Source organism: Pelodiscus sinensis, chromosome 22 (genome assembly GCF_049634645.1).
Source record: "Pelodiscus sinensis isolate JC-2024 chromosome 22, ASM4963464v1, whole genome shotgun sequence".
NCBI classification, from domain to species: Eukaryota; Metazoa; Chordata; order Testudines; family Trionychidae; genus Pelodiscus; species Pelodiscus sinensis.
Window position 1 is genome coordinate 23,075,131 of NC_134732.1, and position 27,945 is coordinate 23,103,075.

General features: G+C 60.1%; 1 protein-coding gene across 3 annotated transcripts in view; it reads left to right on the top strand.

The window, feature by feature from the left end:
• Positions 1–8,020: 8,020 nt before the first annotated feature.
• Positions 8,021–27,945, top strand: part of PTGS1 (prostaglandin-endoperoxide synthase 1) — a 39,950-nt gene continuing 20,025 nt past the window's right edge. The window contains exons 1-2 of one of the 3 annotated variants that reach the window (XM_075905608.1): positions 8,021–8,385; positions 8,467–8,535. In XM_075905608.1, coding sequence (XP_075761723.1) covers positions 8,379–8,385; positions 8,467–8,535 — 76 coding nt within the window. In that variant the 5' untranslated portion in view covers positions 8,021–8,378. Of the gene's footprint in view, positions 8,386–8,466; positions 8,536–13,763; positions 15,293–21,008; positions 26,778–27,945 lie in introns of those variants that run through there. The other 2 variants (XM_075905609.1, XM_075905611.1) reach the window with 2 other exon arrangements.

A 27,945-nucleotide genomic window follows, 5' to 3' on the forward strand; every position in this document is an offset into this window, starting at 1 on the left:
GCTCCCCGGCCCTGCCTGCCTCCAGCTTCCCTGGCAGCCAGTCCCCTCCGGCTCCCCGGCCCTGCCTGCCTCCAGCTTCCCTGGCAGCCAGTCCCCTCCGGCTCCCTGGCCCTGCCTGCCTCCAGCTTCCCTGGCAGCCAGTCCCCTCCGGCTCCCTGGCCCTGCCTGCCTCCAGCTTCCCTGGCAGCCAGTCCCCTCCGGCTCCCCGGCCCTGCCTGCCTCCAGCTTCCCTGGCAGCCAGTCCCCTCCGGCTCCCTGGCCCTGCCTGCCTCCAGCTTCCCTGGCAGCCAGTCCCCTCCGGCTCCCCGGCTAGAGCCAGTGTGAGTGGTTTTCATCCTCCCCTCTAGGAGCCCTTATTTATACAGCCCTCAGCTGGGCCCTTATGGGCTGGGTCTGCCCCAGCTGTGAGCCCCACCTGCTCCGCCCTCTCCCCAGGGCAGGGTTTGAACCCTTGTAGAGCCAGACGCCCCGTCACAGGGACACTTCCCCTTCATTGGTGAAATCCGTGTGACAGGGGTGGAGTCCAGGGCGTGGGAGGGGGGCTCAGGCCTGGGGCCGAGGTTTGGGGTGCAGGAGTGTGAGGGCTCTGGCTGGGGGTGCTGGGTTGAGGGGCTCAGGGCTGGGACAGGATCGGGATGCAAGGGCTCTGGTTGGGGGTGCAGGCTCTGGGCTGGGGATGAGGGGTTGGGGTGCAGGAAGGGGGGTCCAGCTTTGGAGAGAGGCTCAGGGCTGGAGGCTGCGGGGCAGGAGGGGGTATAGGCTGTGGCGTGGAGGAAGGTGCGGGGGGGGTCAAGAAGGGCCAGGCTCAGGCTAACCTAGGTGGCCCTGCTGGAGCGGGGGGGGACTGGCTGGGACTGGCTCTTCCTTGAGCGTCCTTTGCCCGCCGTCACCCTCAGTGACCTTCCTGGGGTTTCGCGCTCGTCCCGGCCTCTGTGGTCCTCCCTCCCCTCCCCACCCAACGCCCCTGTCGGGAAGTCGCGCTGAAGATCTGTCCATGTCCGTGCCGCCGCCATGCCTCACTGGAGCACGAGGCCAGAAACCGCCCGGGCATCCCAGTCCCCGCAGGCGGCCGCTGGGCTAGGCCTTCCAAGACACCCCGGCACAAACATACCAAACAAACCCGCCCCCAGCCAACCGCTGTCCTGCAGCCTGGCGAGGGACAGCCGGGAGCCTATTGCTCCTAGGGGAGAAGCTAGAGAAGGGTCCCATGGGTGCCTCTCCGCTGGCCTGGGGGTGAGCAGAGTCCGGGCTGTCCCTTGGACACAGAGCGAGGGGAAAACCCACCTAAACACCCGTGCACCCTCCCCGGCTCCCTTTCCTCCCCTCTCCTGGCTTCTTTGGGATTTGGGGCCGTCTCTTCTCACTCCCGCCTGCAGCTCCTGGCTGCCCCGCCCTCAGTTTCCTTCTGCCCTCTCTCAGCTGGCCAGAGAGAGGCCTCCCCTCCCCTCTCCAATTCCCTGCCTCCTTTGCCAGCGCAGCGCTTGTCGGCCTCAACTCCCCCCAGGCGGCCACCGGCCCAGCCCACCAAACCAGTTGTCTTTGACCAGCTGCATCCCACAGGGCTTCTGGGGGGATAGCAGCCCGCCCAGGCGTCAGCACCCTCGGTCGCTACCCCTCTGCGAGGCCCAGGAGTTTCGCCTGGCGTCCCCTGTGGGCTAGCTCCGCAGGGCGGCTCCGCAGCACCGAGGGGAGGCCCAGGGCAGGTCTCAGTGGAAACGGGGCTCCACACAGAAGCCAGAGGTTGTCCTCTGTGAGGGATACGTATAAAGTTCCAAACAGCAAAGAGAATTCCTAAGTTCTACGTGGACAAATTCCCCAAATTGCCCCTGCCCAGAGTTCCAGGGGGACCCGGACAAGTAGCCTCCCCCACCGGGTATAAGCAAGGGCCTTTCCCATGTAGGCTGGAAATTCGGCTGGCAGCAGAGACTGAAAATCGTTCCCAGCTTTCAGCTGCTGGGTGGCCCGTGGGAGATGAGTTTGGTGGGTCTCAATCAGCTCCCAGGCCCTCGTCACACTGCGCCCCGGCCGCTAGCGCTAACCCTCAGCCTCGCCAGGGGTCCCAGCCGAGAGGAAGAGAACAGGCCCCGGGGCCAGGCTGCAGCGAGGGTCCTGCCAGGACAGGACGGAGTCGTGCTCACAGCGTGCGGGCACAAGCTAGTCCGGCCTCGGCTCCTGCACCGCGCCCACACAGCTGTCTTTTCCGGCCTCCAAACGCAGCGCGCTGCCGGTTCTCGTCACCTGCAAGGCTTTGTTGCCTGCGGTTCGGCTGGAACAGTCGGAGAGTCTCGGACGGGAAGTTGCAGCCTGGAAAAGATTTTCCTTTGCAGCCTTCCCCCGGGGAACACGAGGAAACGCGAAGCAGCTGCGGAGCAAGGGGGGGGCTCCCAGAGCTTCATTAAACCAGGCCTGGAGGGGAAGCCGTGTCGTTTGCACTTCTGGGGAAGCTGGCAACGGCCCCTCTGGTTCTAACCCAGCAGGCTCTCCGGACAGAGGGCTTCGCTGGATGGTTTGCTGGAGCAAAGTCTGTTTTGTTGTGGAATGCGCAGCCTGGCTTGAAGGGAGTCGGATTATTGTGTGTATAACATGCAGGGCCGGACTGAGGGGTGGGCGAGCCGGGCAGCAGCCCAGGGCGCCAACCTATGGGGGCGCCTGATGGCAGCTGTAAGGGGTGCGCAGCGTCCCTCAGGCGCCGCGCGCCCGGCTCCCGCAACACTAGCCCCCCATCCCTGTGGCACCGGCCAGCAGCGCTCTTCCCCCCACGGCTGCAGGGCCCTGCACGGCCTGGCCTGGGCTGCGCACCAGCAGCGGTAGCCGGGCCGGGCTGGGCAGTGCATGCGCCCTGCACCCTAGGGAGGGCAGGCCTGTGCCCCACGGGCGGGCCCGCACATGTGCCGTGCACCCAGGGGCAGTGCTGCGCACCCAAGCCCGGGGCACCGGAATGGCTGGGACCGGCCCTGATACTATGCGAGAGAGGCTCGTATGTTAATCTGCTCCCAAGGTAATAAGCTCCTTGTCCCAGAATCAGGCAGCCCGGAGTTTTGCAAGGACCCTCCGACTCGATCCTTGTGATCAGTGAGAACCAGCTGCAGCCGGAAGCCTTCATTGAGCCCATCGGAAGGGTGATCAGTCAGCGTCAGCGAGGGCGTGCCATTGTTCTAACAGCACAGCCGGTATCCTTTACCAGCTTAGCACAAGCTCACACCCTTCCTTGGTAGGCTGGCAGTGGAGGCAAAGGACCGGGCGTGCCTCTGCCATGCCAAGAAAAGTTGCTCCGTTCTCCAGGGGGAGGTGAAGAATCCAGGAGAAGCTCAAATGCTAGAAAGCTCCAGAGCAGGGCTACTCAGCGTGTTTGTTTGTGGCCCACAGTGCAGTTTGCGTTTACGTGGGGCTCAGCATGTGGCCCTCGGGTGGGAGCCAAAACAAAGTCGTCAATAAAATGCGTTTTAGTGGTTAAATTCCTGGACTGTCATTGCTCATTAAAAGTGCCGTCATATGGGTGGACAGCGGGTCAATATTGCATGTTATTAATAGCAGCAGAACTGACGTAAAGGTGGCCTGGGTGTTGTGCCATCTTGCCTTAATCTTTGTATTCATGCCCATCCGTGTGAAAGAAGCTATTTGCATAAATGTGCACATATTTGCACATCTATGCAACCACACTTAAGTTGCAGCCCCTGGCATGTGCTGTGAGTATCATTGTGGCCCCCTGGGCTTCCAAAGTGGAGTCGCCCTGCCCTAGAGGGACCCAAGAGAAATAACCTTAGACCCCGATTTAAAACTAGCTAATTAAATATGGTGAGTTATCCCCGTCTAGAGCTTGTGCACCATGTGCCCACCTCTGGGTCCACACTGAATTTTCTTAACCACATAGAATCAGAGTGAACATATTGTGTGCATGTCCATCCCTATTCAGGAAAACTAGCTCGTTCTTAGAGGCGTTATCTCTGGAATCCAGTTATTATTTCTGCCTAGCCCAGTGCTATGCTCCCATGAATTTTTATTGTCTATCTTATCTTCCCTTCCCGGCCCAGCCAGCAAAACATCGCTTTGCCTTTTCTAGTCACCCACAAGCCTTTGTTTTTCTGTGCTTTCGCTGCAACACTTGGGGTGCTTGCAAAGGCAGATCGGGTATGTCCACATTCTTTGTGGTGCATCTGTGACATTTATAGAGGGCATGAACTAAGGCAGACCACCTGTGTTCTCGGTGCCAAAGGGCTAACTAGCTTTAACCCACGAGTGAGATCTGAGGTGTTAGTCTCTAACCGCAAAGACAATGAGGAATCCTGGGGTGACTGAAAGACTGACAGCTTTCTTGGGGTGCCGTGCTTTTAACCCCCAAAGCTTATGTCCCAGTGACTTGGTTAGGGTCTGTCTACGCTGCAATCCTTTTTTGAGAGAGGAATGCAAATGCAGATGAACGAAATTGCAAATGAAGCGCGGATTTGGATTTCCCGCACCTCATTTGCATAATCACGTCCGGGTGCTATTTCAAAATATCCTATTTCGAAAAAAGAAACGCTGTCTAGACACATTTACAGGTTTAAAGGTAATTTCCAAAGAAGGGTTTTCTTTCTAAATAATCGCGTCTAGCCAGCGTTCCTTTTTTCGAAATAAGGTATTTTGAAATAGCGCCCGGCTGCGATTATGCAAATGAAGCGCGGGAAATTCAAATCTGCGCTTCATTTGCAATTTCGTTCGTCTGCATTTGCATTCCTTTCTCGAAAGAGGAATGCAGTGTATTCATACCCTTAATCTTTAAGGGACAACAGGACTCGGCGCTGTTTTCACTTCTGTAGGCTAAAGATCGCAAACCTATGTGTGCCATCTTGCTTCTGCTAATCATACAGGCTGTAGCCTCTTTGCATTACTGCCAAAAATACACTCGTCGAAATCTATTATAATTCAAGAAAAAATCAGTACTGGATATTAGCCAGTAAGCAGGCCAGTCCTGTGGGCAATAAATGCCTTGTCTAAAAGGAGTCCCTCTGCCATGTACATCAGACAAACCGTACTCTATGCAAAACAATAAACAGACACAAACCAGACATTCAGAATGGCAACATCCAATGCCGAGTGGGGGAGGCGTTTTACCCACCTGGACACACAGTTTCGCACTTGCCATTCTCAGAGAGAAAAACTTCAGAACCAGACTGTGTCGAGAAACCGCTGAGCTGGAACTCATATGCAAATTTGGAATTCATATGCAAATTTGGAATTCATATGAAATTCATTACAATAGGTTATCTCCTGTTCATGTATTCTCATCTTCTCACCACTGTTGGGAGATGAGACACCATCTATACCAGCTGACGGCCCAACTCGGGAAGGCAAGCCACAGCAGCTCCACCCCTTCCACCCAAGGCCCCGCCCCTGGAACCAAGCCACGCCCACTTCCAGCCCAATTCTTCCTGGCCACCTGGAGGGCCAGGGATGGGGCTGCTGTTCTGGTGGCTGGGGGGGTGTGGGCAGTTTTGGGAAGGCAATGCCTTCCCTTGTCTGCAAATGCACAGCCACTCCGGTTTAATTAGGACTCATGTCACATTCCCACCTCTGTATCCTTGTTTTGCCCCTTTCTTTCTTCCTTTTCCTCTGCAGCATCTGAGGACGTGACCTGCAACTCACTAAAGCTTCCGCCCTAACATACTAAGACCTTTGTTAGTCTTTAAAGTGCCACCAGACTCCTTGGTGGTTTTTCCTGTAAAGAGCTGTGCACAACCAGGGTAGCACATCCCAACTCATCCCCACTGACAGCAAGGATGGGCCTGGGAGAAACCCCTAAGTGGAGCTCTCTTCCCTCCTCCCCCATCTCGTCTCTCCCCTCCCTGCAGTCCCTCTGCGTCCCCTGGCTCATTTACAATATTGTGACCCTCAAGTGCTTCAGATGCGCAAGTCAACCACCAAAACGCGTGTGACTGGCTCTCAACGTGCACAATCGTTTTTTAAACGAATAGATCATCACAACACATTTCACTTGCTTTCTAGTTTCTGCACCCTTGCGGTGCATGTAGCTCATGGGTTTGAGTTTTTCTCTCCCGTCCTGCAGGCTGGGAGCCGACCAGTCTTTCAAAGGAAAGCTGAAAGCCTCTGGAAATCCCCTGACTCCAAGAGCTGGAGCTTGAGGAAAACACACACAAGACCCATCCACTCGCGAGAGCCGGGGCAGTGGTAACAATTCTGCTGAGGCCACTTACCTGCCCGCCACTCTGGGACACGACATCTGCAGTATCCCCTCCCCCCAGCATGTCAAGTCCATGAGTCGGGGCCCCCCAAAAAAACCGTAATTCAGTAATAACGTTGGGAATCTGTTGTGGCTGTCTCCTCCTGGAGCCTTTAGGGCAGTGTTCCCTGGGGCAGCTGCCCAGGGGATATTTAAATGATTAGTAGAGCGCCCATAGCGGGCAGCGTGTTTCTACGGATGGTGCACATCCGCCCATGCCTTGGTGCACCGAACAAAATGCATCCCTCACATGGGTGGAAACAAATGAGAGGGAACATTGCTTTCGGGTCACGCTGGCTGCACCATTTCAAGCTTTTCTCTGCAACCCGGAGCGCTAGAAATTGACTTTTTTTTTTTTTTTTTTTTTTTTTTTTTTTTTACTGAACCCAAAGATTCTCCCACCAGCTCTTGACGCCGGGGCTCTGAAGGAAGGAAGTCCAATCGCATGCCGCTCACTTGATCTTGGGCCGCCAGCCCAGGAGGAACAAGTGGTTGAGAGGCTCCTGTAATAAACAAAGGAAATTCTCTGCCTGGATCCAGCCCCAGAAAAAGCCTCCTGCCAGGGTGAGGCGACTATGCCCAGGCTCGATGGGAGGGCGCAGCACGAGATCCTCTGAGCAGAGTCGCTCTGAGGCGCCTCGGCAGGAACCATCTGGGCAACGTGCACGGCGAACTTCAAGCAGCTCAAAGGTCAGGCGGCAGGAGTCAACACCCAGGGAGACTAAGTGACTTGCCCAGGGGCACGCAGGAAGTCTGTGGCAGAGCAAGGACCGAAACACAGCTGTCCCGTGTCTCAGGCTGGTGGCATAACCACTGCACCATCCTCCCTCAACACCCTGGCATCCAGCCACTTAGGTTGGGCTGAGAGCCCCAGGGAGGCCAGGAGCAGAGTGCCAAGACATCTGCAGGCAGAGAGGAAAGCCAAGATTGCCTGTGTCCATTGCCAAGCCCCCAGCCCTCCATTTTATGGTTTTCCTGCTCAACTCACCTCCCTTCCAGGGCCTTCAAGATAACCATGATGCTCCCACCCCTCAGGTCCAGGGCCCCTTCCCTTGGGAGTCGGCCCCAGGCACCTGGCCAGGGTTAGCTTCCATGACTAGGGCCGTAAGCGACTAGTCGATGATCAGATAAGCAGATCGTCGACTAGTGACTCGACTGGTTGCTTCCCCCCCACACCTTGCTGCCTCTCTCAGCAGATTCCCAGCTCGCGCCCAGTCTTTCCTGGTGGCTCTTAATACATTTAAAAGGCAGAGCCGCAGTGGGGTTAGCTCCCCGGGAAATGCCATGGACTAGTCGATCAGCTGGTTAAACACCATTTAACATCCCTATCCAGGGCTGATCTTCACCACTCATTATCAGAGCTGTGGTGTGTGTGTGTGTGTGTGTGTGTGTGAGAGAGAGAGAGAGAGAGAGAGAGAGAGAAATGGGGGGGGGTGAGAGAGAGCGAGAAAGCCAGAGCGCGCGCTCCCTACTGGGTGGAATCAGAACTGCCTATGCTGTGTCATGCGCCCTATACTGCTGAGCGCTCACGCACACTCTGGGAAGCAGGAGTCGCTAAGCTCGAGGTCCGCCATCCCCAGTTCAACGGGGCCTCAGCAGGTGGCAGGGGGCTCCCAGGACGTGCCCGGGGCGGCAACATTTGATTCCTCTCGGTGCCGTGTCCACGGTGGCCCCACGATTCGCCCGCGGGCCGGGGCAATTGCAGCCTGAGGCGGCGGCTCAGAGCAGGGCCCGGCCCGGGGCGGAGCGGCAGGGAGCGCAGCATGGGAACAGCCTCCCCCGCTGGCTGCCGCTCGGGGCAGGGGCCGGGCCGGGCTTGTCCTCGCTCCCCGCAGCATCCCCGCGCGGCCGAGGAGCCCCGGGGAAGCGGGACTCGCGGGCCCAGCCGGGAGGCGTCTCCGCGGAGGGGAGAGGCTGGGAGGACCCCTTGGCCGCAGCCGGGCCCCGAGCTCACAGCCCGGGCCGGGGGGACCCACCCGAGGGCGGGGCTGGGCGCTGGATCCTCGACGCGGGGCCCGGCACCTGCCCCCGCCCGCCGGGAACCCCCCGCGGCGCGGCGGGGGGGTGGGAGGAGCCGGGGAGGCGGCAGCCCGGCCGCGGAGGGAAGCCAGAGGCGCAGGGGCCGGGCGGCGGGAAGGTGCCGGCCAGCGACTCCCCCACGATGACTCGTGAGTAGCGGGGGCTCTGGGGCGCCCCCCCCCGCGTCCCCCCCCCACCCCCCACCCACCCGGTTCCTCTCTGCCTTGCAGGGCTCTGCCTCTCCGTGGCCCCCGTGATCCTGCTGAGCGTGTGCGTGAGCCCGGCGAGCCCCAGCACAGGTACCGTCCCCCGCCGGCCCGAGCCACGCTGGGATGCCCGCTCGGGGGGGCAGCGGCTTCCGGGCAGCCCTGGCAGAGGGAAGGGCTCCGGGTTTTGCTGCTGCGGGGGGGATGAGGATGGGGCAGGGGCATTGCAGGGTTCTCCAGCCGGGTCCCTAGGCGAGCTACTGTGTGGGGCGTGTGCTGGCGTGGGGCATGGGCACTGGCGGGGCTGGGTAGGACATGGGCATGGGGCAGCAGGCAGGGCGCGGGCGCCGGAGGGGCAGGCAGGGCGCGGGCGCCGGAGGGGCAGGCAGGGCGCGGGCGCCGGAGGGGCAGGCAGGGCGCGGGCACCGGAGGGGCAGGCAGGGCACGGGCGCCGGAGGGGCAGGCAGGGCACGGGCACCGGAGGGGCAGGCAGGGCACGGGCGCCGGAGGGGCAGGCAGGGCGCAGGCAGGGTGCGGGCGCCGGAGGGGCAGGCAGGGCACAGGCAGGGTGCGGGCGCCGGAGGGGCAGGCAGGGCACAGGCACGGGGAGGGGCAGGCAGGGCACAGGCCCGGGGCAGGCGCCGGAGGGGCAGGCAGGGCGCGGGCGCCGGAGGGGCAGGCAGGGCGCGGGCGCCGGAGGGGCTCCGTGGGGGCAGCAGAACTCAGAATATCGCAGCAGGTTACCGGATCCCAGCTGTCGGTTTCAGGCCCCTGGGGGAATCTCCCCTCTGGCCTAAGGCAAGGGGAGCCAGCAGAAACAGCCCAGGGCTCTGTCCGGGGAGGTGCTGGGCGGCACGCGGAGCCCACGGGGCCCGAGGCGCAGCGGGCAGAGGTGGCAGGGACCTCTGGGGCCTGCATTGCCCTTGCCCTGTGTGACCCCTCCCTACGTTCTTGGGCGCTGGGTTTGAAAGGCCACAGACCCCCCAGGCTGCTGGATCCAGGGCGCGGGGTCTCCCCCGCTGTGGCTAAAGGTGGCACCTCGGTGCACCTCAGCGAGCGTCTCCGTCCCAGCCTCCCCTTCCCTGTAACCCCCCCACCCCACCCGGAGCCCGCCTGGCTGGGGCTGGATCCAGGCTCCCTGCTCTTCCGCCTCTTGGCAGCCTTTCTCACCGGGCCTGGAGTCAACAGGGCGAATTCAATAGGGCACATAGCAGGGGAGCCGGGTGGACAGGAAGGGCCGGGCCCTGCGGAGGACAGGGAGGGAAAGCTCAGGGAGCGGAGGGGTGTGTCGGCCCAGCAGGGCTGGGGCTGTCCGGGCAGCGGCGTCTGTAGGGACTGTAGCCACTCAGAATGGCCATAAACCAGACCAGCGCCCGCCTCGGCCACGCACAGGGCAGGGACTCCGGAAAGCTGGGGTGACCGGGGCCCCCTTCCAGAGCGCTGGGCCACACCGGGAGCGACAGACTCAGGCAAGGGAGGCCCCTCGCTCTTCCCATCCTGGGGGGAAGGGGCTGGGCATTAGCCTGGCCCTGGCTCGAGATCAAAGATCCCTCGTCCAGCAACCTGCTCTCTGCCAGGCCCAGGGCACCAATACGGCCCTCCAGCCGCGCTCCTTCACAGGACAGCAATCCCCCGCCTCTCCCAGCTCCGCGGCCGGCTGAGTGGCCGAGAGGAAACATCCGGGGGGGGGGGGGGGGGGGACTTAGGCAGCTAAATTCAGAGGGACGTGAGGGGATAAAATACCCACAAGGGGCCCCCGGCCGCGGTGCAGGCTGAGCATGGACGTAGTTTTTCATCAGGCTGAGCTGCCGTTGAAATGAATCGAGTCCTGGCTCAGCCCTTGTGACTGGGGCCAGCGTGCGATTCCTTCCTCAGAGCTAGGGGCTGCCCCGCCAGGCGAGGAAGCCAGCGTGTAACACGAGTTGCTGCCGGCCCCAGATAACTACGGCTGGGCTGGCGCGGCCGCCGGAGGCTGTTTCCTTGCTGAAGTCTCTGTGTTGTTCCCTTTTGTATTGGCCCATCTCTGACGGACAGACAGCCACTTCCGCCTGCGGTGGCCCCGGCTCCAACCCCCCTGCCCCAAGGGCGGACGCTCCTGAAAGCCCAGAGGCGGGACAGGCAGCTGCAACTGCCGTTTGAGCCCCTGTGGAAGGCAAAGGCGCGCGGAGCCCTGTTTGAACCAGCCGTGGGGCTTGCCCAGCTGTGGGGGGCTGTCCATTCCTCTGGGGGTGGGGGCAAGCCAGTCCCGCGGGGCTGTCGGGAAGGGAGCGTGTTCAGTCCTCTCTCGAAGAAAACCGACATTCCAGGGTGCTCAGGCTGTGGCACGTTTCCGAACTGGTCGGACTGTCGGCTGGAAAACAATGGCATTCCCCCAAACCACAGGCTTAAACTGGAAAAGGTCAGAGGACTGAACTGCCCCGCCGAAAGCCCACGTTCTTTGGATGCTTTTCCCTTCCTGCAATGCCCTGGTGGGCTCGTGGGCGGTTTATATTTGTGTGTCACACGCTGTCATGTGCCCCAGACGGGGCCCTGGCCAGACCCGCCAGATCTATAACTCAGCTCCCAGTCTGTGTTGTCGCTGGCTGAATTCTGTGGGTCAGGTTCATTCCTCGGTCAAGGTACGTCTACACTGCCCCCCTAATTCGAACTAGGGTGGCAGCGTAGACATAGCCTCAATGGCTTTATACCGTGCCCATCACCATGGGATCTGAGTGCCTCTCCGGTGCAATCGATTGGCAATAGCCACGTCTCAGGGGATTTCATGGAGACCCTGCGGCTTCTCCCTTCTTCCAGCTAGTGTTGTTATAGACAGGGCCCCCAAAGCTCCAGAGAAGAGATGGTCTGGGAAGTCCTGCCCACCCACCATCAGCCTAGTGTCCAAGGCCAGGCCAGTGCTTCTGACTTCTGCTGGCGGAGCGATGCAGGTCGGGGGGTGAGGAGCTGTGCTCTGTGACCACCATGGCTGCACCAGCAGAAATCCCTGGGGTAGGCAGTTACACCAGTAATACTACACTCTTACCCAGAGCGCTTGTTTCGCTTGGGAGCAGCGGGTTTACTACCGTTGTGCAGGGCGCGGCATTGCTGCGTGCTTTGCCGGGATGGTATCCCAGGACTCCTAGGCCAGAAAAGCCTCGTTAAAGTAGCTGGACAGCGTCTTTCACTCTCACTCTTGTCACATTTCGACATCTCTGTCTTCGGTCCCAGACAGATCAAGGAAGTGAGAGAATGTGGGGGGGCGGGGGGGCGTCTACACTGTATCCTCACCTCGAAATAAGTTACGCAATTGGCACCGCAACTTGCGTGGCCGATTTCAAGGTCATTCCAAAACAAGGCGCTGTTCCGAAACGCGCCTTCGCCCTCGTGCCAAGAGGTTTACAGGGACGTCAGAATTCATCTTTCGATACAACAGGCTTGCCCGGAAGAGGCGGAGTAGCTATTTCGTGGCCTCCCGAGATCGCTGCGCCGGGTAGACGTAGCCTTGAAGAGAAGGTTTTGCCGGGGCGTGTGTTGTAGCAAACTGGGGTTGCCCAAAGCCAAAGAAAAATTTGCTTCCTGAGCCCCGTTGTGTTGGCCCAGGACAGCGGGGAAAGGAGGGGGGTCGATTTCCTTTCCAGCCGTCTCTGAGCTTAGGACAACGGTACGGTTCTGTCAGCGACGGGCTGCATGTGTTGGGTGGCAGAGGGCGAGGGGGCTGCGCTCTCAGGACAGGGATGTTCCCCTTGTGACATACGAGAGCCCCGAAGTGGGAACACGCTGGCACCTGTGAGTGCTGGGGGGGGGGGACCAGCTTGCTCCAAGGGCAGGAGGCCTAAGATCCTGTGGCATGTCTTGGGGTCCTCGCCAAGGGGTGTGGAGGTGGAGGTGGGGGGTCCCCTCCCAGCCGGGCGGGGACACAGCAGAGGGAAGCTCCCTTGCTACTGCCCGGCGGCGAGTGGGCAGGGACAGGCTCTGTCTACTCTCAGTGGTGCGGGAAGATTTTTAGGAGCGGGGGGTGCTGGTGCCCCCCTCAGCTAAGGCTGGGAGGAAAGCCCTGGTGGGTGGGGTAGCAGCCGAGCCCCGGGCACAGGGAGGCAGCCAGGCCCCCGTGTGCAGAGCGGGCAGCAGAGCCCTGGAGTGCAGGGTGGCAGCTGTGTCCCCAGGCTCTAGGCTGGAAGCCCCGGGGTGCTGCAGCCCCTCCCCCGTAGTTCCAGCGCCTCTGTCTATGCTGCATCCTAAGCCTGGGCCCTGAGCGAGGTCTAAATCCACTCCCCTTTCCGTCCACACGTGAGCCGGTCGGATGCAGCTCGGTGCATGCTCAGTACCCTGGTCCTAGGGCCCTGTGGGGGAGAGAGGATCCGACCCCAAGTCGCACTCCGACGCGGACCCACGCCCTGGCATTTTGCAGAGCGGATGCGGCTCACGCTGCAGCCCCGAATCAGAAGGGTTGCTGGGGGCCCCATGCAGTCCCTGGCCCTCTGCCTTATTGAACGGGTGCCCCTCTGCCCCATGGCCGGCCTGGGAGGGGGGACGGCGATTTCTTAGAGACGTGATTTCATCACCTTTGGCAACACCCCACTGAAATATTTGCAAAGCAAATTTTAAGCCCAGGCCCTGGCGAGTCCCACAGGCCGTTCAGAAACGGGCAGCCTGGACCTGGGGGGGGCACATGCCTGGGACCTGGCTTCCCCGCCGCCCGCCTGGCTCCTCCTCAGGGCCGGCGCCCTGCTCACCGCTCTGCCGGACTGTGTCACTAGTAAGTCCCCTGGACCCTCCCCCAAGGAAGCAGAGCCACAGACCAGGCACTGGAAGAGGCAGGTGGGGGGGACATTAAGGGAGGTTGAGGTTGGACATTGGGAAAAACTTCCTCTCCATCAGGGTGGTTAAACACTGGAATAAATTGCCCAGGGAGTTTGTGGAATCTCCATCATTGGAGATACTCCAGAGCAGGTTGGACAGACACCTACCAGGGATGATCTAGACGGTGCTTGGCCCTGCCGTGAGGGGAGGGGACCAGACTTGACCCCTCAAGGTCCTGTCCCGCTCTCGTGTTCTATCGGGAGGCAGGAGAAGCGTGTGCTGCAGGACAGGCCGGGAGGGACAAGCAGCACGGTGTACCGGCCCGGGGGGTACACGGTGTACCGGCCCGGGGGGTACACGGTGTACCGGCCCGGGGGGTGGGATGGTGAGGACACAGCGAGTCAGGCAGTAGCTGTGTGGTCGGCGTTGCGGGGGCAGGGCGGGTATAATGGGTAGCAAAGCCACTCTGCCCATTTCTGTGGCGACAGCCGGAGACGCCCTGCCCCCGCGGCACCATGCTGGGCCGGGCAGGGCTGTAGCCTGTCGCCTTTTTGGGAGCCGCTCTGTGCAGCGTCTGCAAACCTGCCCGGCAGGAAAACCCAGAGGCCCTTCCTCCGAGCCAGCCCCGCTGGGGAAACTTCCTCAAAGCCCGTGAGAAAGTGCAGGGCAGTGCGCGAAGGCCGCTTCGCCGGGGCTCTCCACTTCCTAAAACTCGGCCCCGAGTGTGAAACTAGCTGAGATGCAGCTGAGGCATTTCTGCTCCCCGCCTCGCGGCCCCCGTCTGGAGCTGGGCAGCTGGCCGAGGGCCGTGTGCCGGGAGGCTGCCGAGGAAGCCCCCAACTGGCCGCCTCAGGAGACCAGCTGGGGAGGAAAGGCCAGGAAAGTGACTTGCATTTCGGGGGGGAGGGCCATGGAGGGGCGCGTGCCCTGTGAGCACAGGCTGCCCGCTGGCATCTCCCACAAACACGAGCGAGGGCTGAGGAGGGGCCTGCGGGAAGGCAAGCTGGAACCTGAATTTGCGGTGACCGTGAGCCACAAGTCACACACTAGAGCAGGGTCCCAGGACCAAGGGCTGGATGTGCCGGGAAGCAGGGTCCCCCTGGCCTCCAGCGATCCCCTTGCTAAGCCCTGCTGCCGCCTCTAAAACACGCCGCAGGCAGGGGGGCGTTTACTACATAGTGACCCTGGCACCGCGTGCCCGGCGTGAGGACAATGGCGAATTTGTCGGGCTCGGGCCTGGCCAACTCCGCAGGCGGGATCCAGAGGGGGGAATTCTTCCTTTCTGCTGGGTGGGAAGGAGGCAGACGCTGCCGCTGGGCTAGCGAGGAGGAGAAAGGGAAGCCCTGGCCAGTTACGAAGCCAGCGCGCCCCACACGCGGGCCCCCAAAAGCGTGGCAGACCCCTGGGCCAGTGCAGCTGAGCCCAGCCGTTTGTTCTGGAGAGCGGGAGGAACCTTCAGTGGGCACCAGGTGGCTTTTGCATGCCAAGAATTTCATTTCTGCTCCATATCCTCACCTTCCCCTGGAGTGCTGCGGGGGTAGCCCGGAGCGCCGGGTGGGTCCCAGCTCCATTGATCTGCCGGCAGCTCCCCCCTTCCCCCGCTCGGGTTAGTGCTCTGCCGAGATCGGCGCGATGATACGCGTGTGCGCTGCTGGGCATCGCTCATCACGGCTCCCCCGCTTTGTCGGTAAACAACCCCCCGCCCCCGCTGCCTGGGCTGCCAGCTCTGAGCAAGGAAGCAGCAGGCCAGGGAGCGGCCGCCTGGAGCGTCTGCTCTGCAGCACGTAGGCAGGGGATTCCTCCTCCGGCCCCATCTCAGGGGCTGCCGGGTGCCTCCTCCCCCAACTGGGCCCCACGCCCTGACCCTCCCCAGGACTAGACACGAGGGCGAGCCTGGGGGTGGTGGCCGTGGCCGTGGGCAAAGAGCTGAGAGGGCGGCTGGCCAGGCCAGAGAGCGAGCTCTGCCCAGCAGAAGAACGGTGAGCGCGGCACAGGGTGTGATTGTCGCACATCGCGTCCCCGGAGCATCCCAAACAGGCGCTCCGACACCCGACGGCGACTCCAGCTACGTGGGGTGAGGGGCACGGGGCAGGTTTCAGTTCTCCTGCTCGAGGGGAGGGGAGGGTTTTGCGGAGCGAGGCTGGGAGGGAACCTGCCTCCTGGGACAGGTCTGCGGGAAGAAGCCCGTTGTCCGAGCTCATGGGCTCCTTGCAGGGTTCGTGTACTCGAGCTCCGGTATTTCCTCCCCCGGGCAGCAACTGGGGGACCGGCAGCCTTGCCCGGCCCCTGAACCAGGTGGAGGAGGAGGGGGGCTGGCTCTGTGCTCCCAGTAGGGGGCAGCCAGCCCTCAGAGCCGGCCGGAGCGCGCCGCGCAGGGCTCCGGCGGAGAGCTAAGGGCGACGCTCCAGGGCAGTTACCACCCTTTCCTATGTCCCTCCCCCGCCGCCCATCGGCGGGCCTATGCTTAGTGCAAGTGGGAAGGGGCTGCCCCCAGGACCTCGGCCTTCTCTCCCCAGACACGTCCTCTGGCTGGTGCCACAGTTCGAAGCCCCCTCTCTGCCTGCCTTCTCGTGTCCTGCTCAGCCTGGCGGAGGCTCTGCGGGGGCTGGGCGCCTGGCTTCTCTCTGTTTCCCATCCCCAGACAACGAGGAGTCCTGGGGCACCTCAGAGTCTGCCACAAACACAGAGCGTTTCAGGCGCTGTCATGGGCACTTCCTCAGACGAGCTGGAGAGGAACAAGAGCAGCCCAGAATGTATAGCAGGGGGGAAAAAAAGGTTCCTGCAAGTTGCAGGACGGGTGCTACTGAGGCTAGTTAAGGGGCTGGCCTGGCCTGTGCTTAGCGTCCGAAGTAGAAATGAGGCGTTACATGCAGGGAAGGCCGGCTTTGCCGTCACGGTAAGTGGCCCTGAGCCATAGCTGCACGTCCCTGCAATAAGGGCAGGTGCGAAGCTCAGTGAAGTCCTTGGAGAAGGGGACGCCTGGGGGAGAGAGGAGACGCACGTGGGGGGCCTGTGGGGAGGGGAGCCAAGCCCGGCAGTTCCTCCACTGGGGGGTGATTCAGCCAGTTCTGCTCTGGCCAACTGCTAGTCCTGCAGCACCTCAGAGAGGAACAAGAAATGTCGATGGGCTCATGAGCTTTCGTGGGCACAGCCCCCTTCTTGAGATGAATGGCGCTTAAGGGATCCAGGCTCCAAATCAATAGCGGCAAAAGAGGGGGGTGGAGAGGGAAAGGAGGGAAACCGGGAGAAGACCGGGCGGAGCGTCCCTGCTACGTGACGCTGATGGAGCGGGTTCTAAGTGCTCTCCAGTACCCGCTGTTTGGCCTTTTCTGGCGATAGGATCTGGCATGTGGCGGGGAATCCAGGCTCGGGTTTGGTTTAAGCCTCTAGTGTCGGCATCAGACTCGGGAATGAACCTAAGCGCCGCAGCTTCCCTTTCGAGCCGGCGTTTGGAATCGGCTTGTCATAATATGGAAACGTTGGGATCCGCCGTGCGCCGGGGCGAGTGTTCTCTGCTTTAGCTGGGCGCCGCTCCTGTGCCTGCCCCTGCGGGGTCTGCGGGCCGGCCACTTCTGCTGCTGCTCGGCGGAGGGGCAAGCGGCCAGCAGGGGCCTGGGGCAGGTGAGTCCTGAGTCCCATCACCCCAGCTGACACTCACCCCCCTGGGGTCCGGCTCCTGAGCCCTTACAACGCCTTCCAGGAGCCTCCCTCTCCATGGTCAGGACTCTGGCTCCAGCAAGGCGGGAGTGAAAGAAAGGGCCCAGACTCTGGCAATGGGAGGAGAGGAATCCGCCCCCCCGCCTGGACCTTGATGTCCTTAGAGAATCCAGTGCCTGAAGGTCCTTCTGAGGGACCAGCGCGCCCGCCTCCAATCTGGAACTGGAGAGGAGACACAGCCAGGCCCTCGCCGGGGAGTCGGTCGGCAGCGCCACACGGCTGGGGCTGGGGCCGGCGGGTTCCTGTTCTTACGACGCTTTGGATTCTCTGGGCCCCTCCGCTGAGCCAGGTCCTGTTCCCGCGGTTTCTCTTGGGCTCGGCTCTCCCACGCTGGTCCCCATTAGCACAACCCTTTCATCCTTCTTTGTCAACGCCTGCGAAATGCAGCCACAAGCCCCCCTCCTCCCCTGTCCCTGCCTGGCCAAGCCTGCCTCGTTCCACGACAGTCAACATCTGCACAGCAGTTGGGAGACCTGGAATCTCATTCACCCTGCGGCTCTGCATTGGCACATGGCCCCGGCTGGCCCCGCCTCCCCCCAGCTGCCTTTAATACGCGTGAGCCACGCTAACGAGAACGCAGCCCGGGTCGCCCTTTGCCATCTCCCCCCCGTGCAAAGCAGGAATGCACCGTTGAGCAACCCGACCTGGCAGGCTGCGTTCCCTGACTCACCCCCAGTTCCTCGGGCCCCGAGTCCCACAGCCACCCAGCTGGGCTCCGGCTGACGCGGCTCCGTGCTTTCCAGAGCATTAGCAACGGAGCGGGAGCCGAGGAAAGGACGTCGTAGGCACAGACTGGGAGTGATACAGGGTAGGAGTGGACGGCTCAGGCCAGGACGGAGGAAACTGGCCGAATGTGACGCTCCCTCCTCCCCGCACCGGCCTGCTCTGCCCACAGCCATAACCCCCAGCCAGCACCTGGCCCCGTTGCAAGCACACGGCACAACCCACCTGACCAGGCCCACAACAGCCCCGTATATCCTCACTCCGTCGGGGAGATGGGACTCGGCTGCAGCCAGTGCTTTGCCTTGGCCTCTTCTGCGTGTCGATCCCGGGGGACACAGGGAACCCTGGATTACACGCACGGGGGTTCTCTCCTGCCACAGGAAAACCCACTGGCTGGAGATTCCTCTGCTCCCGCCATGACCCCTTCTCTTCTGCTTCCAGCCTCCCCTTGCAGCCATCCTTCCATAAGGGCACCCCTTACCCAGGCCAGGCCATGGGGCTCCCACGCGCCAGCTCTGCACTCAGGCGTGGGAACGCCAAGTGTTTTGGGGGGAAGGGGGCTGGGGCAGGTGTTCGGATTGGAGTCCCTCTCCTCGCTGCTGGCACCTCTCTCCCCTTCTGTCCGGTCCAGCCAGAGGGTGCGCTCCTTGGGGCGGCGAGTGTCTCGGACGCTGCCCTCGGCCGGGCTACTGCCTACGTAACACTAGATAGGACTGGAGTGTCAGGCTGGACTTTGCACAGTCTGGAGCTGGGCGATGTGGCCACTGAGATCTGTTGCTGGGACGTGGGCTGCCGGGGGAGAGATCAATATGACTCGTCGGAGTCCCGCTGCCTGGCTTGGAAACCTACCTGCCTCCAAACCCCACGGCGCCGCAGTTCACGTGTGTGGCTCTCCTCGCTGGCCAGCCGAATTGGGCGTGGCCCGTGCCCTCCCTGAGGGGCAGGCTCTGGTCTTGCGTCACTTCCAAGGCCTCCGGATTTATACCGGAGAGCAGAACCTGGGCCCAAGTGCCTCGCACCGCACAGCGCCGGCCAGACATCGCCAATGGGGACCTGCATCCTGGCGAAGAGGTGGACAGGTTTCTCTCTGTATCCCCTGCCCCATTGGGGCATCTCCCGAGCGCCTGTACATGTCTCTGTATGACGCTTCTTCCAGGCAGGGCTCTGTGCTGCCGAGGGCGATAGGTTGTTCCTGTCTGGGTGCTTCAGGGATTGTTAAAGACCATGGACATAGGGGACAAAAATACAGTGCTTGGCACAGCCAGACCTGCATCAGACTTCCACCTTGCAGATAAGGCAGCTCGTACTCTGGCCTGGATTTATCCTAGACTGAAATAAGACACCAAAGACCCGGCCTTTCCGGCCAGGTATGACGCCCATTCTTCCCACCCCGCTCTGGGCGGGGCTTGGCTCCAGGGGCGGGGCTTCCAGAAGAAGGGGCGGGACTGGGACTTGCTTGGGCCTTCACCTGCTGCCCATGCTTACAAAGATGATATCCCCCTGCAGCTGGCGAGGGTGGGATCGAATCCTAGGATTGTGGGGCTGGATGGGAGCTTGAGAAAACATCAAGTGCAGCCCCCGCCAACACTGATACAAGGCCCAGGGACTCGAGACCTTCCCCGACAGGTTTGTCCGGCCTGTGCGTCTAATGGATGGAGTCCAAAATCTCTCCTGGAAGCTGAACAAGGGTGGAGTTTGCACGTTTTTCCTAATGTCCCACCTAACTGTCCAGGGCTGCAGAGAAAACCTGTTACTCCTCGTCCTACCTGCAACGGACGTGAAGAAGACTTGATCGCAGTCCTCGCCCGCAGCCCTTAACGTGTCTGAAGACGATCAGCAGCTCCTCCCTGTCTTCTTCCCTCCTAATTAACCTCACCCCGTCTTTCAGCCTCTCCTCGTACGTCAGGTTTTCTAAGCTGTTTTACCATTTGGTGCTGTCCTCTGGATAGGGATGTCATAGTGTAGTCGATTAATTGTGTAGCAAATGCTTATCGGTTAATGCTGTAGATTACATGCATCCCCCCGCCCCACCACCACTACTTGTCAGTACATTTTTTAGCAGGCTGGCCAGCAGCCCGGCTCAGTTCTGGCTTGAAATAGATCCGGGCCCTACTCCTGCTGCAGCTCTGCATTTAAAGTGTATTAGGAGCCCGGCGGGCCGGCAGCCCGGCTCAGTTCTGGCTTGCACCAGATCCATGAGCTCAAACCCACCCTTGACAGGGGCTGCTGCCATGCCACGCTGCTGCCTCTGTATCAGAGGCAGCAGCACAGAGTGACAGGCAGCCAGTCCACGAGGGGAGCTGGTCTTTAAACCGGCTCCCCTCACAGACCAGCTCCCGCCTGGCACCCTGCGTTTTTGCCTCTGATACAGAGGCAGCAGCGCGGAGTGTCAGGGGTTTCCTTGGGAGTGGTGCCGGAGCACACTGGCTGCTGGCCCTGCCCCCAGGGACTATTAAATAGTCGATTAACTAATAAGAATTCTTGAGGTTACTCGACTGGTCAATTAACCGATATTTAACATCCCTACTTCTGGATCCCCCATTTTGGCCACATCTTTCCTAAAATGCGGCAGCCGAAAGTGGACACCGAACTCCAGCTGAGCCCTCCTCCGTGGGTCAGTTACCTCCCCTGCCTTGCATTGGACATTCCTGTCCGTGCTCCCCAAAATCTTCGCTATTTTGCACGGGCGTTGCATGGGCTCACTCATACTCCGTTTGTGATCCGCTATCACCGCCTCGTCGTGACTGCCACTTGGCCGGCTACTCCCCACCTTGCAGGAAAGTCTTTGATTTGTCATCCCCAAACGGAGCTCTTTGTACTCAGTCACCGTACCACCAGCCTCTGAGGTTCAAAATCACCAGACAGCCCCGCCCTGAAATCGCTGAGATTGGCTGAACACGGGCTAAGATTCTTAAAAATACGATTCGTCCTCTCTCTGCTCTGGTTTTGGGGCCTGGCTGCAGGGACGGGGCGTCTCGTTGTCAAGGTTTTCTCCGCGCCCGTCCTGGCTGGAAGCGTCCTGCCTTGGTAAAGGAAACCCAAGTCTCTTTCGTAGCCACGTGGCGCCAGGAGCCGAGCGTTCCCTAAAACACGAAACGCCGCAAGAGTTGGCAGCCGTGGCCCGAAGCCCCCCAGACACGGGGGGGGGGGTGACACCCACGGCAGCGCTTGTGCAGTTTGCCTTGCACTAATTCCAGGCAGCCGGGGGCCGGCAAAGACCAAACGGATGAACACGGGAGCTGGAGCAAGGGCAGCTGGGGACGGAAGCCGTGTGCATCAGTAGATGGAGTATGAGAGTGATGAGCAGGCCCACCCATGGGGGGGAGGGGCAAAGGGGGAAGTGGTCCCGGGGCCCAGCAATTCAAAGGGACCCGGGGTCCCCAGGTGATGCCGCTCTGCACAGCTCTGAAGTCTGGGGGGTGGGGGCAGCGTCACATCCCGGGTGATGCGGAGGGCTGCCTGCTCCCAGCCCCGCCCCTTCTGGGGCACAGAGCCTCCCCTCCTCCCCCACACACACAGCTGGCCCAGGGGCCCGCGGAAGCAGTCCCCCCTGCTGGTGGTGTCTAAGGCTCAGCATGAGGACTCAGGTTGCAAGTCCCAGCTCTGTCTATGACTGGGCCCATGTCACTGAACTTCCCTGCCTCAGTTTCCCCAGATACAAACTGCGGCTGAGGTCCTGACACAGGGGCCCTGTGAGGATAAACAAGCATTTGTCGTGCGCTCGGAGAGCCGTGATGGACGGGCCAGGGACCGTCCCTGGACCGCAGCAGAGCGTAGCATCCAGGGCGGTGAGCTGGCCTCGGGCCGGCGCTGAGTGGAACAGGCTGTTTTCCGGGGGCAGGGGCCAGCTTTGTTCGTGGCGCGTCAGGAGGAAAAAAACCCAGCAATCTGCCCGAGACGGTGGTGCTCGCCTTGCAGGGCGCCGTCCCCTCCAAGCTCCTGGGACAGCCAGGCTCGGGCAGGGAATGGCCTGTCTCAGGCGACCCCGGGCTGCCTGTGGCCCTCTCGGGCCGAGGAGAACACTGTGCTTTGCCTACTGCCTCCATCCCACCCCCACCCCACCCCCACCCCAAGCACGTCTCCTATGCCAGGACTGGCCCACAGCTCTGCCAGCCAGGAGCCTGCTTAACATGGGGGGTATTCACCAGGGGCCATTGCCACCTGTTCGAGGGTTGTTTATTATGGGGGTCTCGGAGCAATCCTGAATCAGGCCCCGCTTTGTCTGCAGCCACGTGACCCAGCCACCTGCCTCCCCCCCTCCAGTAGTGACTCTTATTTTCTGTTATTTAAACAAATAAACTCATTTCCATGGAGAAAGCCCCTGCAAAGCAGCACAAGGCGACTGACGTACAGCGTGTGTAACCCACGCACATGGGTGGTTACTGAGCAATGCAAGCGGAACCCAGACAACAGCAACAGTTAAAACCAAGAGACCTCGACAGCAGGGGCGGGGAGCCAGCTGGCTTTTAGCACAGGGTCAAGGCTTCTAGACTCTGCTTCGGAGGTCCCAGGTTCAAATCCGTCTGGTGGTGGTTACACATGCGTCTGTTTCCCAACGCTGGCTGCCTTGCAGGGCTTCCCGTCCAGCTGTCTGGCCCCCCAGCTCTGCAACGGGTTTGAGCTGCAAGAACAGAGCCCGCCGCTACGGCCCAGACCTAACCTGCCCGGGCGGGCGAAACTGGCCCTGGCGGGGCAGACATGAGGGGAAGAGGGGCAAGACAAAGCGGAGTGCTGTGTAGAAGGGCAGCTGGCTCTCTTTGACCGGATCCAGATAGGCCCAGGAATGGGGTTCTGATGGCCTCGCTCTCTCTGGCCAGGAAAAGCTGTTCTTTCTTTGGCTGCCAACTCGGACAAGTCTGTCTCCACGGTAACTCGGCGGAAGGGGTCCTGCTGTGCGTGTGGGTGTGGTGCACCCCCACCACGTCGTGCCTTACACCACGTCCGGAAGGAAAGAATGAGTGTGCGCGACGGCTGTAGCAGAGCGCCTGTGGGCTTTTGGCTCATGCACTCCGCTCCCGAGGTCCCAGGTTCAACCCGCCTGTCAGCGTGACGTGCGCAGGACCGAGGGGGAGAGCTAGCGAACCCCGGCTGCTAAGGACCATGCCATCCTGGCAGCCTGCAGGGCTTGGGAGACGGCCCTGTTTTGGGACGCGGTAGATGCCTTCGAAGCAGGCTGCTGCCGCCTACAAAGGCCCCTGGGTGGCCCCGGTACTGGGCTAGCAGATTAGTGTTCAAGCAGGAATCGCAGTTGTTGCCAGCTCGTTGTCTGCCGCCAGGTGTGGCGTCATCCACAGCAAGCCAACGAATAGCAGAAATATTCAGCCTCTGCCCTGGCGAGCCCTGTTAAGATCCCAGTGTTTACGAAGGAAGACTGTTTACATAGGGCTGGAGTCACTCCACCGCGTCCCAGCCAGGCACGGGGGAGCTGGACCAGCCTTTCCTCCTGGCCGCTTTTCTCCGAAGCCAGCCACGGCACTTCCTGGCGGCGGGGCGTTCACGTTAGCCTGAGGCTTAGTGGGGGGAGGCGGAAGCCCAGGATGAGGGAGACTCAGTCCGGGCTGTGAGGCGCAGTCGAAGAGGAGACCGTAGTGCAGTGTTATCACTGCTACCCACAGGGAACACGTGACAAACCACTGTCATCCTGGTGGCTGCATGGTAGAGAACCGGCACCCATTTCAGTAGAGAACCGGCACCTGCCTGCCCCCTGTACCTTTGGAAATCACATTAGGCCTGGAAGGGACCTCGATAGACCATCGAGTCCAGTCCCCTGCCCTTATGGCAGGACCGAGCACCGTCTAGAACAGGGGTTCCCAACCGGGGGGGCGCGTACCCCCAGGGGATACAAGAAGCTTGTCAAGCGGGTACGGGGAGTATTTGGTAAATAACTAGATTATCCGAATTGAAATATTCCAAAAGGAGTCGTGGGAGTGAAAAAAGTTGTGGATTCTAGAGTCTAGAATTTATTTCCTTTCATAGTGAATAGGGGGTACGGGAAGGTTTACTAAAAGCCAAGGAGGTACGGAGACTGAAAAAGGTTGAGAACCCCTGATCTAGAACATCCCTGATAGATGTCAATCCAACCTACTCTTCAATATCTCCAGGGATGGAGATTCCACAACCTCCCTAGGCAACTTATTCCAGTGTTTAACCACCCTGACAGGTAGGAAGTTTTTCCTAAAGTCCAATCTAAACCTCCCTTGCTGCAGTTTAAGCCCATTGCTTCTTGTTCTATCCTCAGAGGCCAAGGAGAACAATTTTTCTTCCTCCTCTTTGTAACACCCTTTTAGAAACCTGAAAACTGCTCTCATGTCCCCCCTCAGTCTTCTCTTTTCCAAACTAAACAAGCCCAATTCTTTCAGTCTTCCCTCACGGGTCATGTTCTCTAGACCTTTCATCATCCTTGTTGCTCTTCTCTGGACCCTCTCCAATTATTCCTCATCTTTCTTGAAATGCGGTGCCCAGAACTTGCCACAATACTCCAGCTGAGGTCTAATCAGCGCAGAGTAGAGCAGCAGCAGAACGCCTCGTGTCTTGCTCACACCACTCCTGTTAATGCCTCCCAGAATCATGTTGGCTTTGTTTGCAACATGCTTTTAAGTACTTCAAAGCTGCTCTCATGTCCCCTCTTATCGTGCTATCAAATCTCGCTTGTGGTGAGAGGGATGGAGAGAGGAGCTTTTGCTGTGGACATTCACAGCCCTGATCTTTCCAGTCCATGTGCTCAGCAGATGCAGCCTGGCATTATTCCATTAGCCTCAATGGCCCCTAGGGACGTCCAGCGGCGGAGAGACCACAATCCCTAAACAAGTACCCAGGCTGAGTCTTGCATCTCCGCTTTCCACACGGGTTTCTCACTGGCTGCTGGGAACTGCAGTGTTCCCGCCGGGCGTGTGGACGGGATGAACTCCTGCTATGGAACAGCGGAGATTTGCGTCAGCTTCTCTTTGGAGCTTCAGATAATTCTAACGCTTGACCTGAGGTAACTGGGGAAAGGAATAAAAATGGGCCTGTACTTGCAGCCAGGGAGAGTCCTAGCAGTTGTCAACAAGGCTGCCTGCAGCAGCATCGCTGAAACCATGGACTGTCCTTGAGGGAAGGGATGAACGCAAGAGGCCTGCGATTCCGAAGGCTTTTCCCATCCGTCTCAGGTGCTTTGCTTGAGCTTTTAACTGAAGCACGTATGTCTAGAGCTGAATGACTCAAAAACAGGGGCCTCAGAGGGGTTGCCGGGTTCATCTGTAACTTTAAAAACAACAAGAGTTCCTGTGGCACCATGGAGACTAACCAAAATACTTAGAATCCTGAGCTTCCTCGGATGAATTGAAGCGGAAATAACAGAAATCTAGATTTATACATAAAAACAGCAGAAATTATTGTAAACTGTAGGCTAATTAAGTGTTAACGAGGCTAATTAAGTGTGTGTGTGGGGGTGTCTCCCATTCATAGCTTTTGATGTGAAAACGCTCATGTTCTCCGCCTACCTGGTTGCTCAATCACGGATTTAAAAGTAGCCATTCTTCTACAACGGAATTTCACTAACCAGTTAGAGAGAGAGTCTGCAGAACTTACTCATCTTCAAATTTGACACAGTTACCCTGGGCTGGAATAAAGACATTAACTGATTGGCACATTACAAAGCCCATTTCTCCTCCCTCTGACATGCGCATAGAATTCGAGGGCGGGCAGAGACCTCAGGAGTCAGCAAGTCCAGGCAGGACCAACCCCAACTCAATCACATCAAAAGCTATGAATGGGACACATCCTGCCCACTTAATTAGCTTCATTAACACAGGTCCTATAATCAACAGGTACTTCTTCTGCTGTTATATATCTCTTGGTTTCTGTTGTTTCCAGTCCAACCCATCTGAGGAAGTGGGTTTTATCCACAAAAGCTCATAATTCTCTAGAGTTCGGTTAGTCTCCAAGGTGCCGGAGGACTACTCGTTTCAAAAAAAGGGGAAACCTCCAGAAATTGCTTCCTTCTCCCCAACCATCTCCTGGACACAAACGCATCTGCACTTCGCTTTCCCTCAGGCGCCAAGGAGCACGGAAGAGTTAATGTGCATTGAAAAAGCCCTTAAGCAAATTTCCATACGCTGCTCGCCTCTCTTTCCGTTGTTATTGTGTAAGCAAACACCACCTGCCCTAGGGTCCTGCAGGCATCCGACAACTGAAATAGCCTCGCAAAGTAAACGCCCCTCCGACACCAGCACGCCTGCCCTGCAAACTGGCCAGCAACTCGGGCGGGTCGTTCCACCCACCCACCGGCACCGGCCGGCAGAGGCTGCCGCAGAGCATGCTTGCACGCAAGAAGGGGAGCCGAGGGGTGAGCAATGAGCTGTGGCCACAGGCTCCTTCCAACTCCGCTCTCTGGCTGCTTCCTCTCAAGCCGTCCTAGCTGTTGGCCTCGTCTGTCTAGTGGGAGCGGCAGGGAACGGGGCCTGCCTGCAGATTTATGGGGCTATAAAAATGATGGATGAAGGCGCTTGCAGCCCCAGCGGCAGGGCCGTTCCTTTGCACTGCAAAGCCCCTCGCGAAGCCGACGGAACAGGGGTTTGCCAACCAGGGTGCCCCAGCAGACCTCCGATGGGAGTAGCTTTCTGGGCTGGCTTGGCCCCTGGGATTGAAGGGGCCCGCCCGGTTTGTGCTGCGGAAGACAAAGCCATGCAACGCAGGGTCCTGCTCTTGCAAAACGTGGCACGTGGTATTTCAGAGGGTGTCTGCCTCCGGTGGGGAGCCTCTGTCGCCGGAACCGGCTCCTGCTTGGGGTGTCCCAGGCACCCTCCCGGCTCCGAAGCTGGCCACACCATGGTCGCGGGGGAGGCAAACGGTTGCCACCCGCGGGCATCAGAGGGCACTGTGACACTGCAGCCCCCCGTCTTGAAACACACTGAAGCAACCGCAAATCCTTGCACAGACCCCAGCTCCGGCCCCCATGCCCCGTGCAGCCTTGAGCATGTCACCACCCAGCACCGTTCCTCAGTTTCCCTCCCTCCCGTGAAACGAGATAACGCTACAAGGATCCAGGAGCAAATGCGGGAAGCTTCCAATCATGCCTGCGGGTTGCCTGGTGCCCGAAGAAGCGGGCCTGGCCCTGATGAGCCTCCAGCGCTGAGCGGGTGAGAATTGATACAAACCCGTCCCTGGCTCTGCTGCAGCACTGGGCGGGAGGGGAGGGTAGATCTGTGGTGCCGGTGCCTTGGAAGCAGTAACCCCTGAAGCCCTTGGGTGGACTGGCCCCGGGGGAGGGGGGATTGGTAACGGCATCTCAGCAGCGTCTCTGGCTGCATTGCGCATTCTTGTCATGCTTCTCCTGTGTCCTGCTTTTCCAGGGCAGCCAGGATGTTACTTCAGCCTGGCGGCAGATCCAGTGGATCAGCCCGAGCTGCGATTTTGGACTCTGCCCGAGCCCGGGCATGGCCAGCAAAGCCCAGTGAAGCTCCCGCGGCCCCGCCCCTGCCCCCCGCTGCCTTGCAGGAGCTTTACACTAAGGATGCTGATGCCTCCCCCGCGCCAGCTCGAAGCTGCGGGAGGGCTTGTCGCTGGGAGCAGCCGAGCTCAGGTGCTTGGATTCCCTGTGGCTTGCTTTCCTGGGAGCCCATAGGCAGACTGAGCCCAAACTCTTGGCATGGACCATTCGGCAGAGCAGCGGGCACCAAGGTGCCCCCCCCCCCGGCTGAGAGCGGCGCGCTCCGCGGCAGAGCTTCGCCGGCAGAAACCCGAGAGTTCGTTTTTGCCGAACGTTGGGTCTTCTCTGCCGATATCGCTCGGGGCCGTCGCCCTTGCCCAGCGCAGCAGGGGTCTGCCGGGGGAGGGACACGTGGCTGGAAAGAAGGAACGAGAACGAACAAGAACGAACAAGACAATATAAACCAGCCCCGGGGAGGTTGCAGCAGGATGTGGGTCTCCTGCTCTTTCCCCGCTCAGCCCTGCCACCTCCCAGGAGCCCCATCCGCCCGGCGGGGTGTGGGGGAGGGCGGTGTGGGTAAATTGTTAATGAATATCTTCTAGCCGTGTTGGACTCTGGGGGACGCGGGATATTCTGGGGAACGCTGATTCGCTTATCTCCAGCCTCTGGCCAGCAAGACAGGAGACTGAGCCTCCTGTTCCAGAGGAAGTGACCCTGCTTGGAGAATGAAGATAGGAGAACCAAGCCAACAAGCGGCCGTTTCCATCCATTCATAATCAGAGAGGAGATGGATTCTGGGAAGCTGCTAACAAGATATTTTAGAAAAAAAACAACAAATGGGCGGGTAGCACTTTATAGACTAACTAAATGTGTCGATG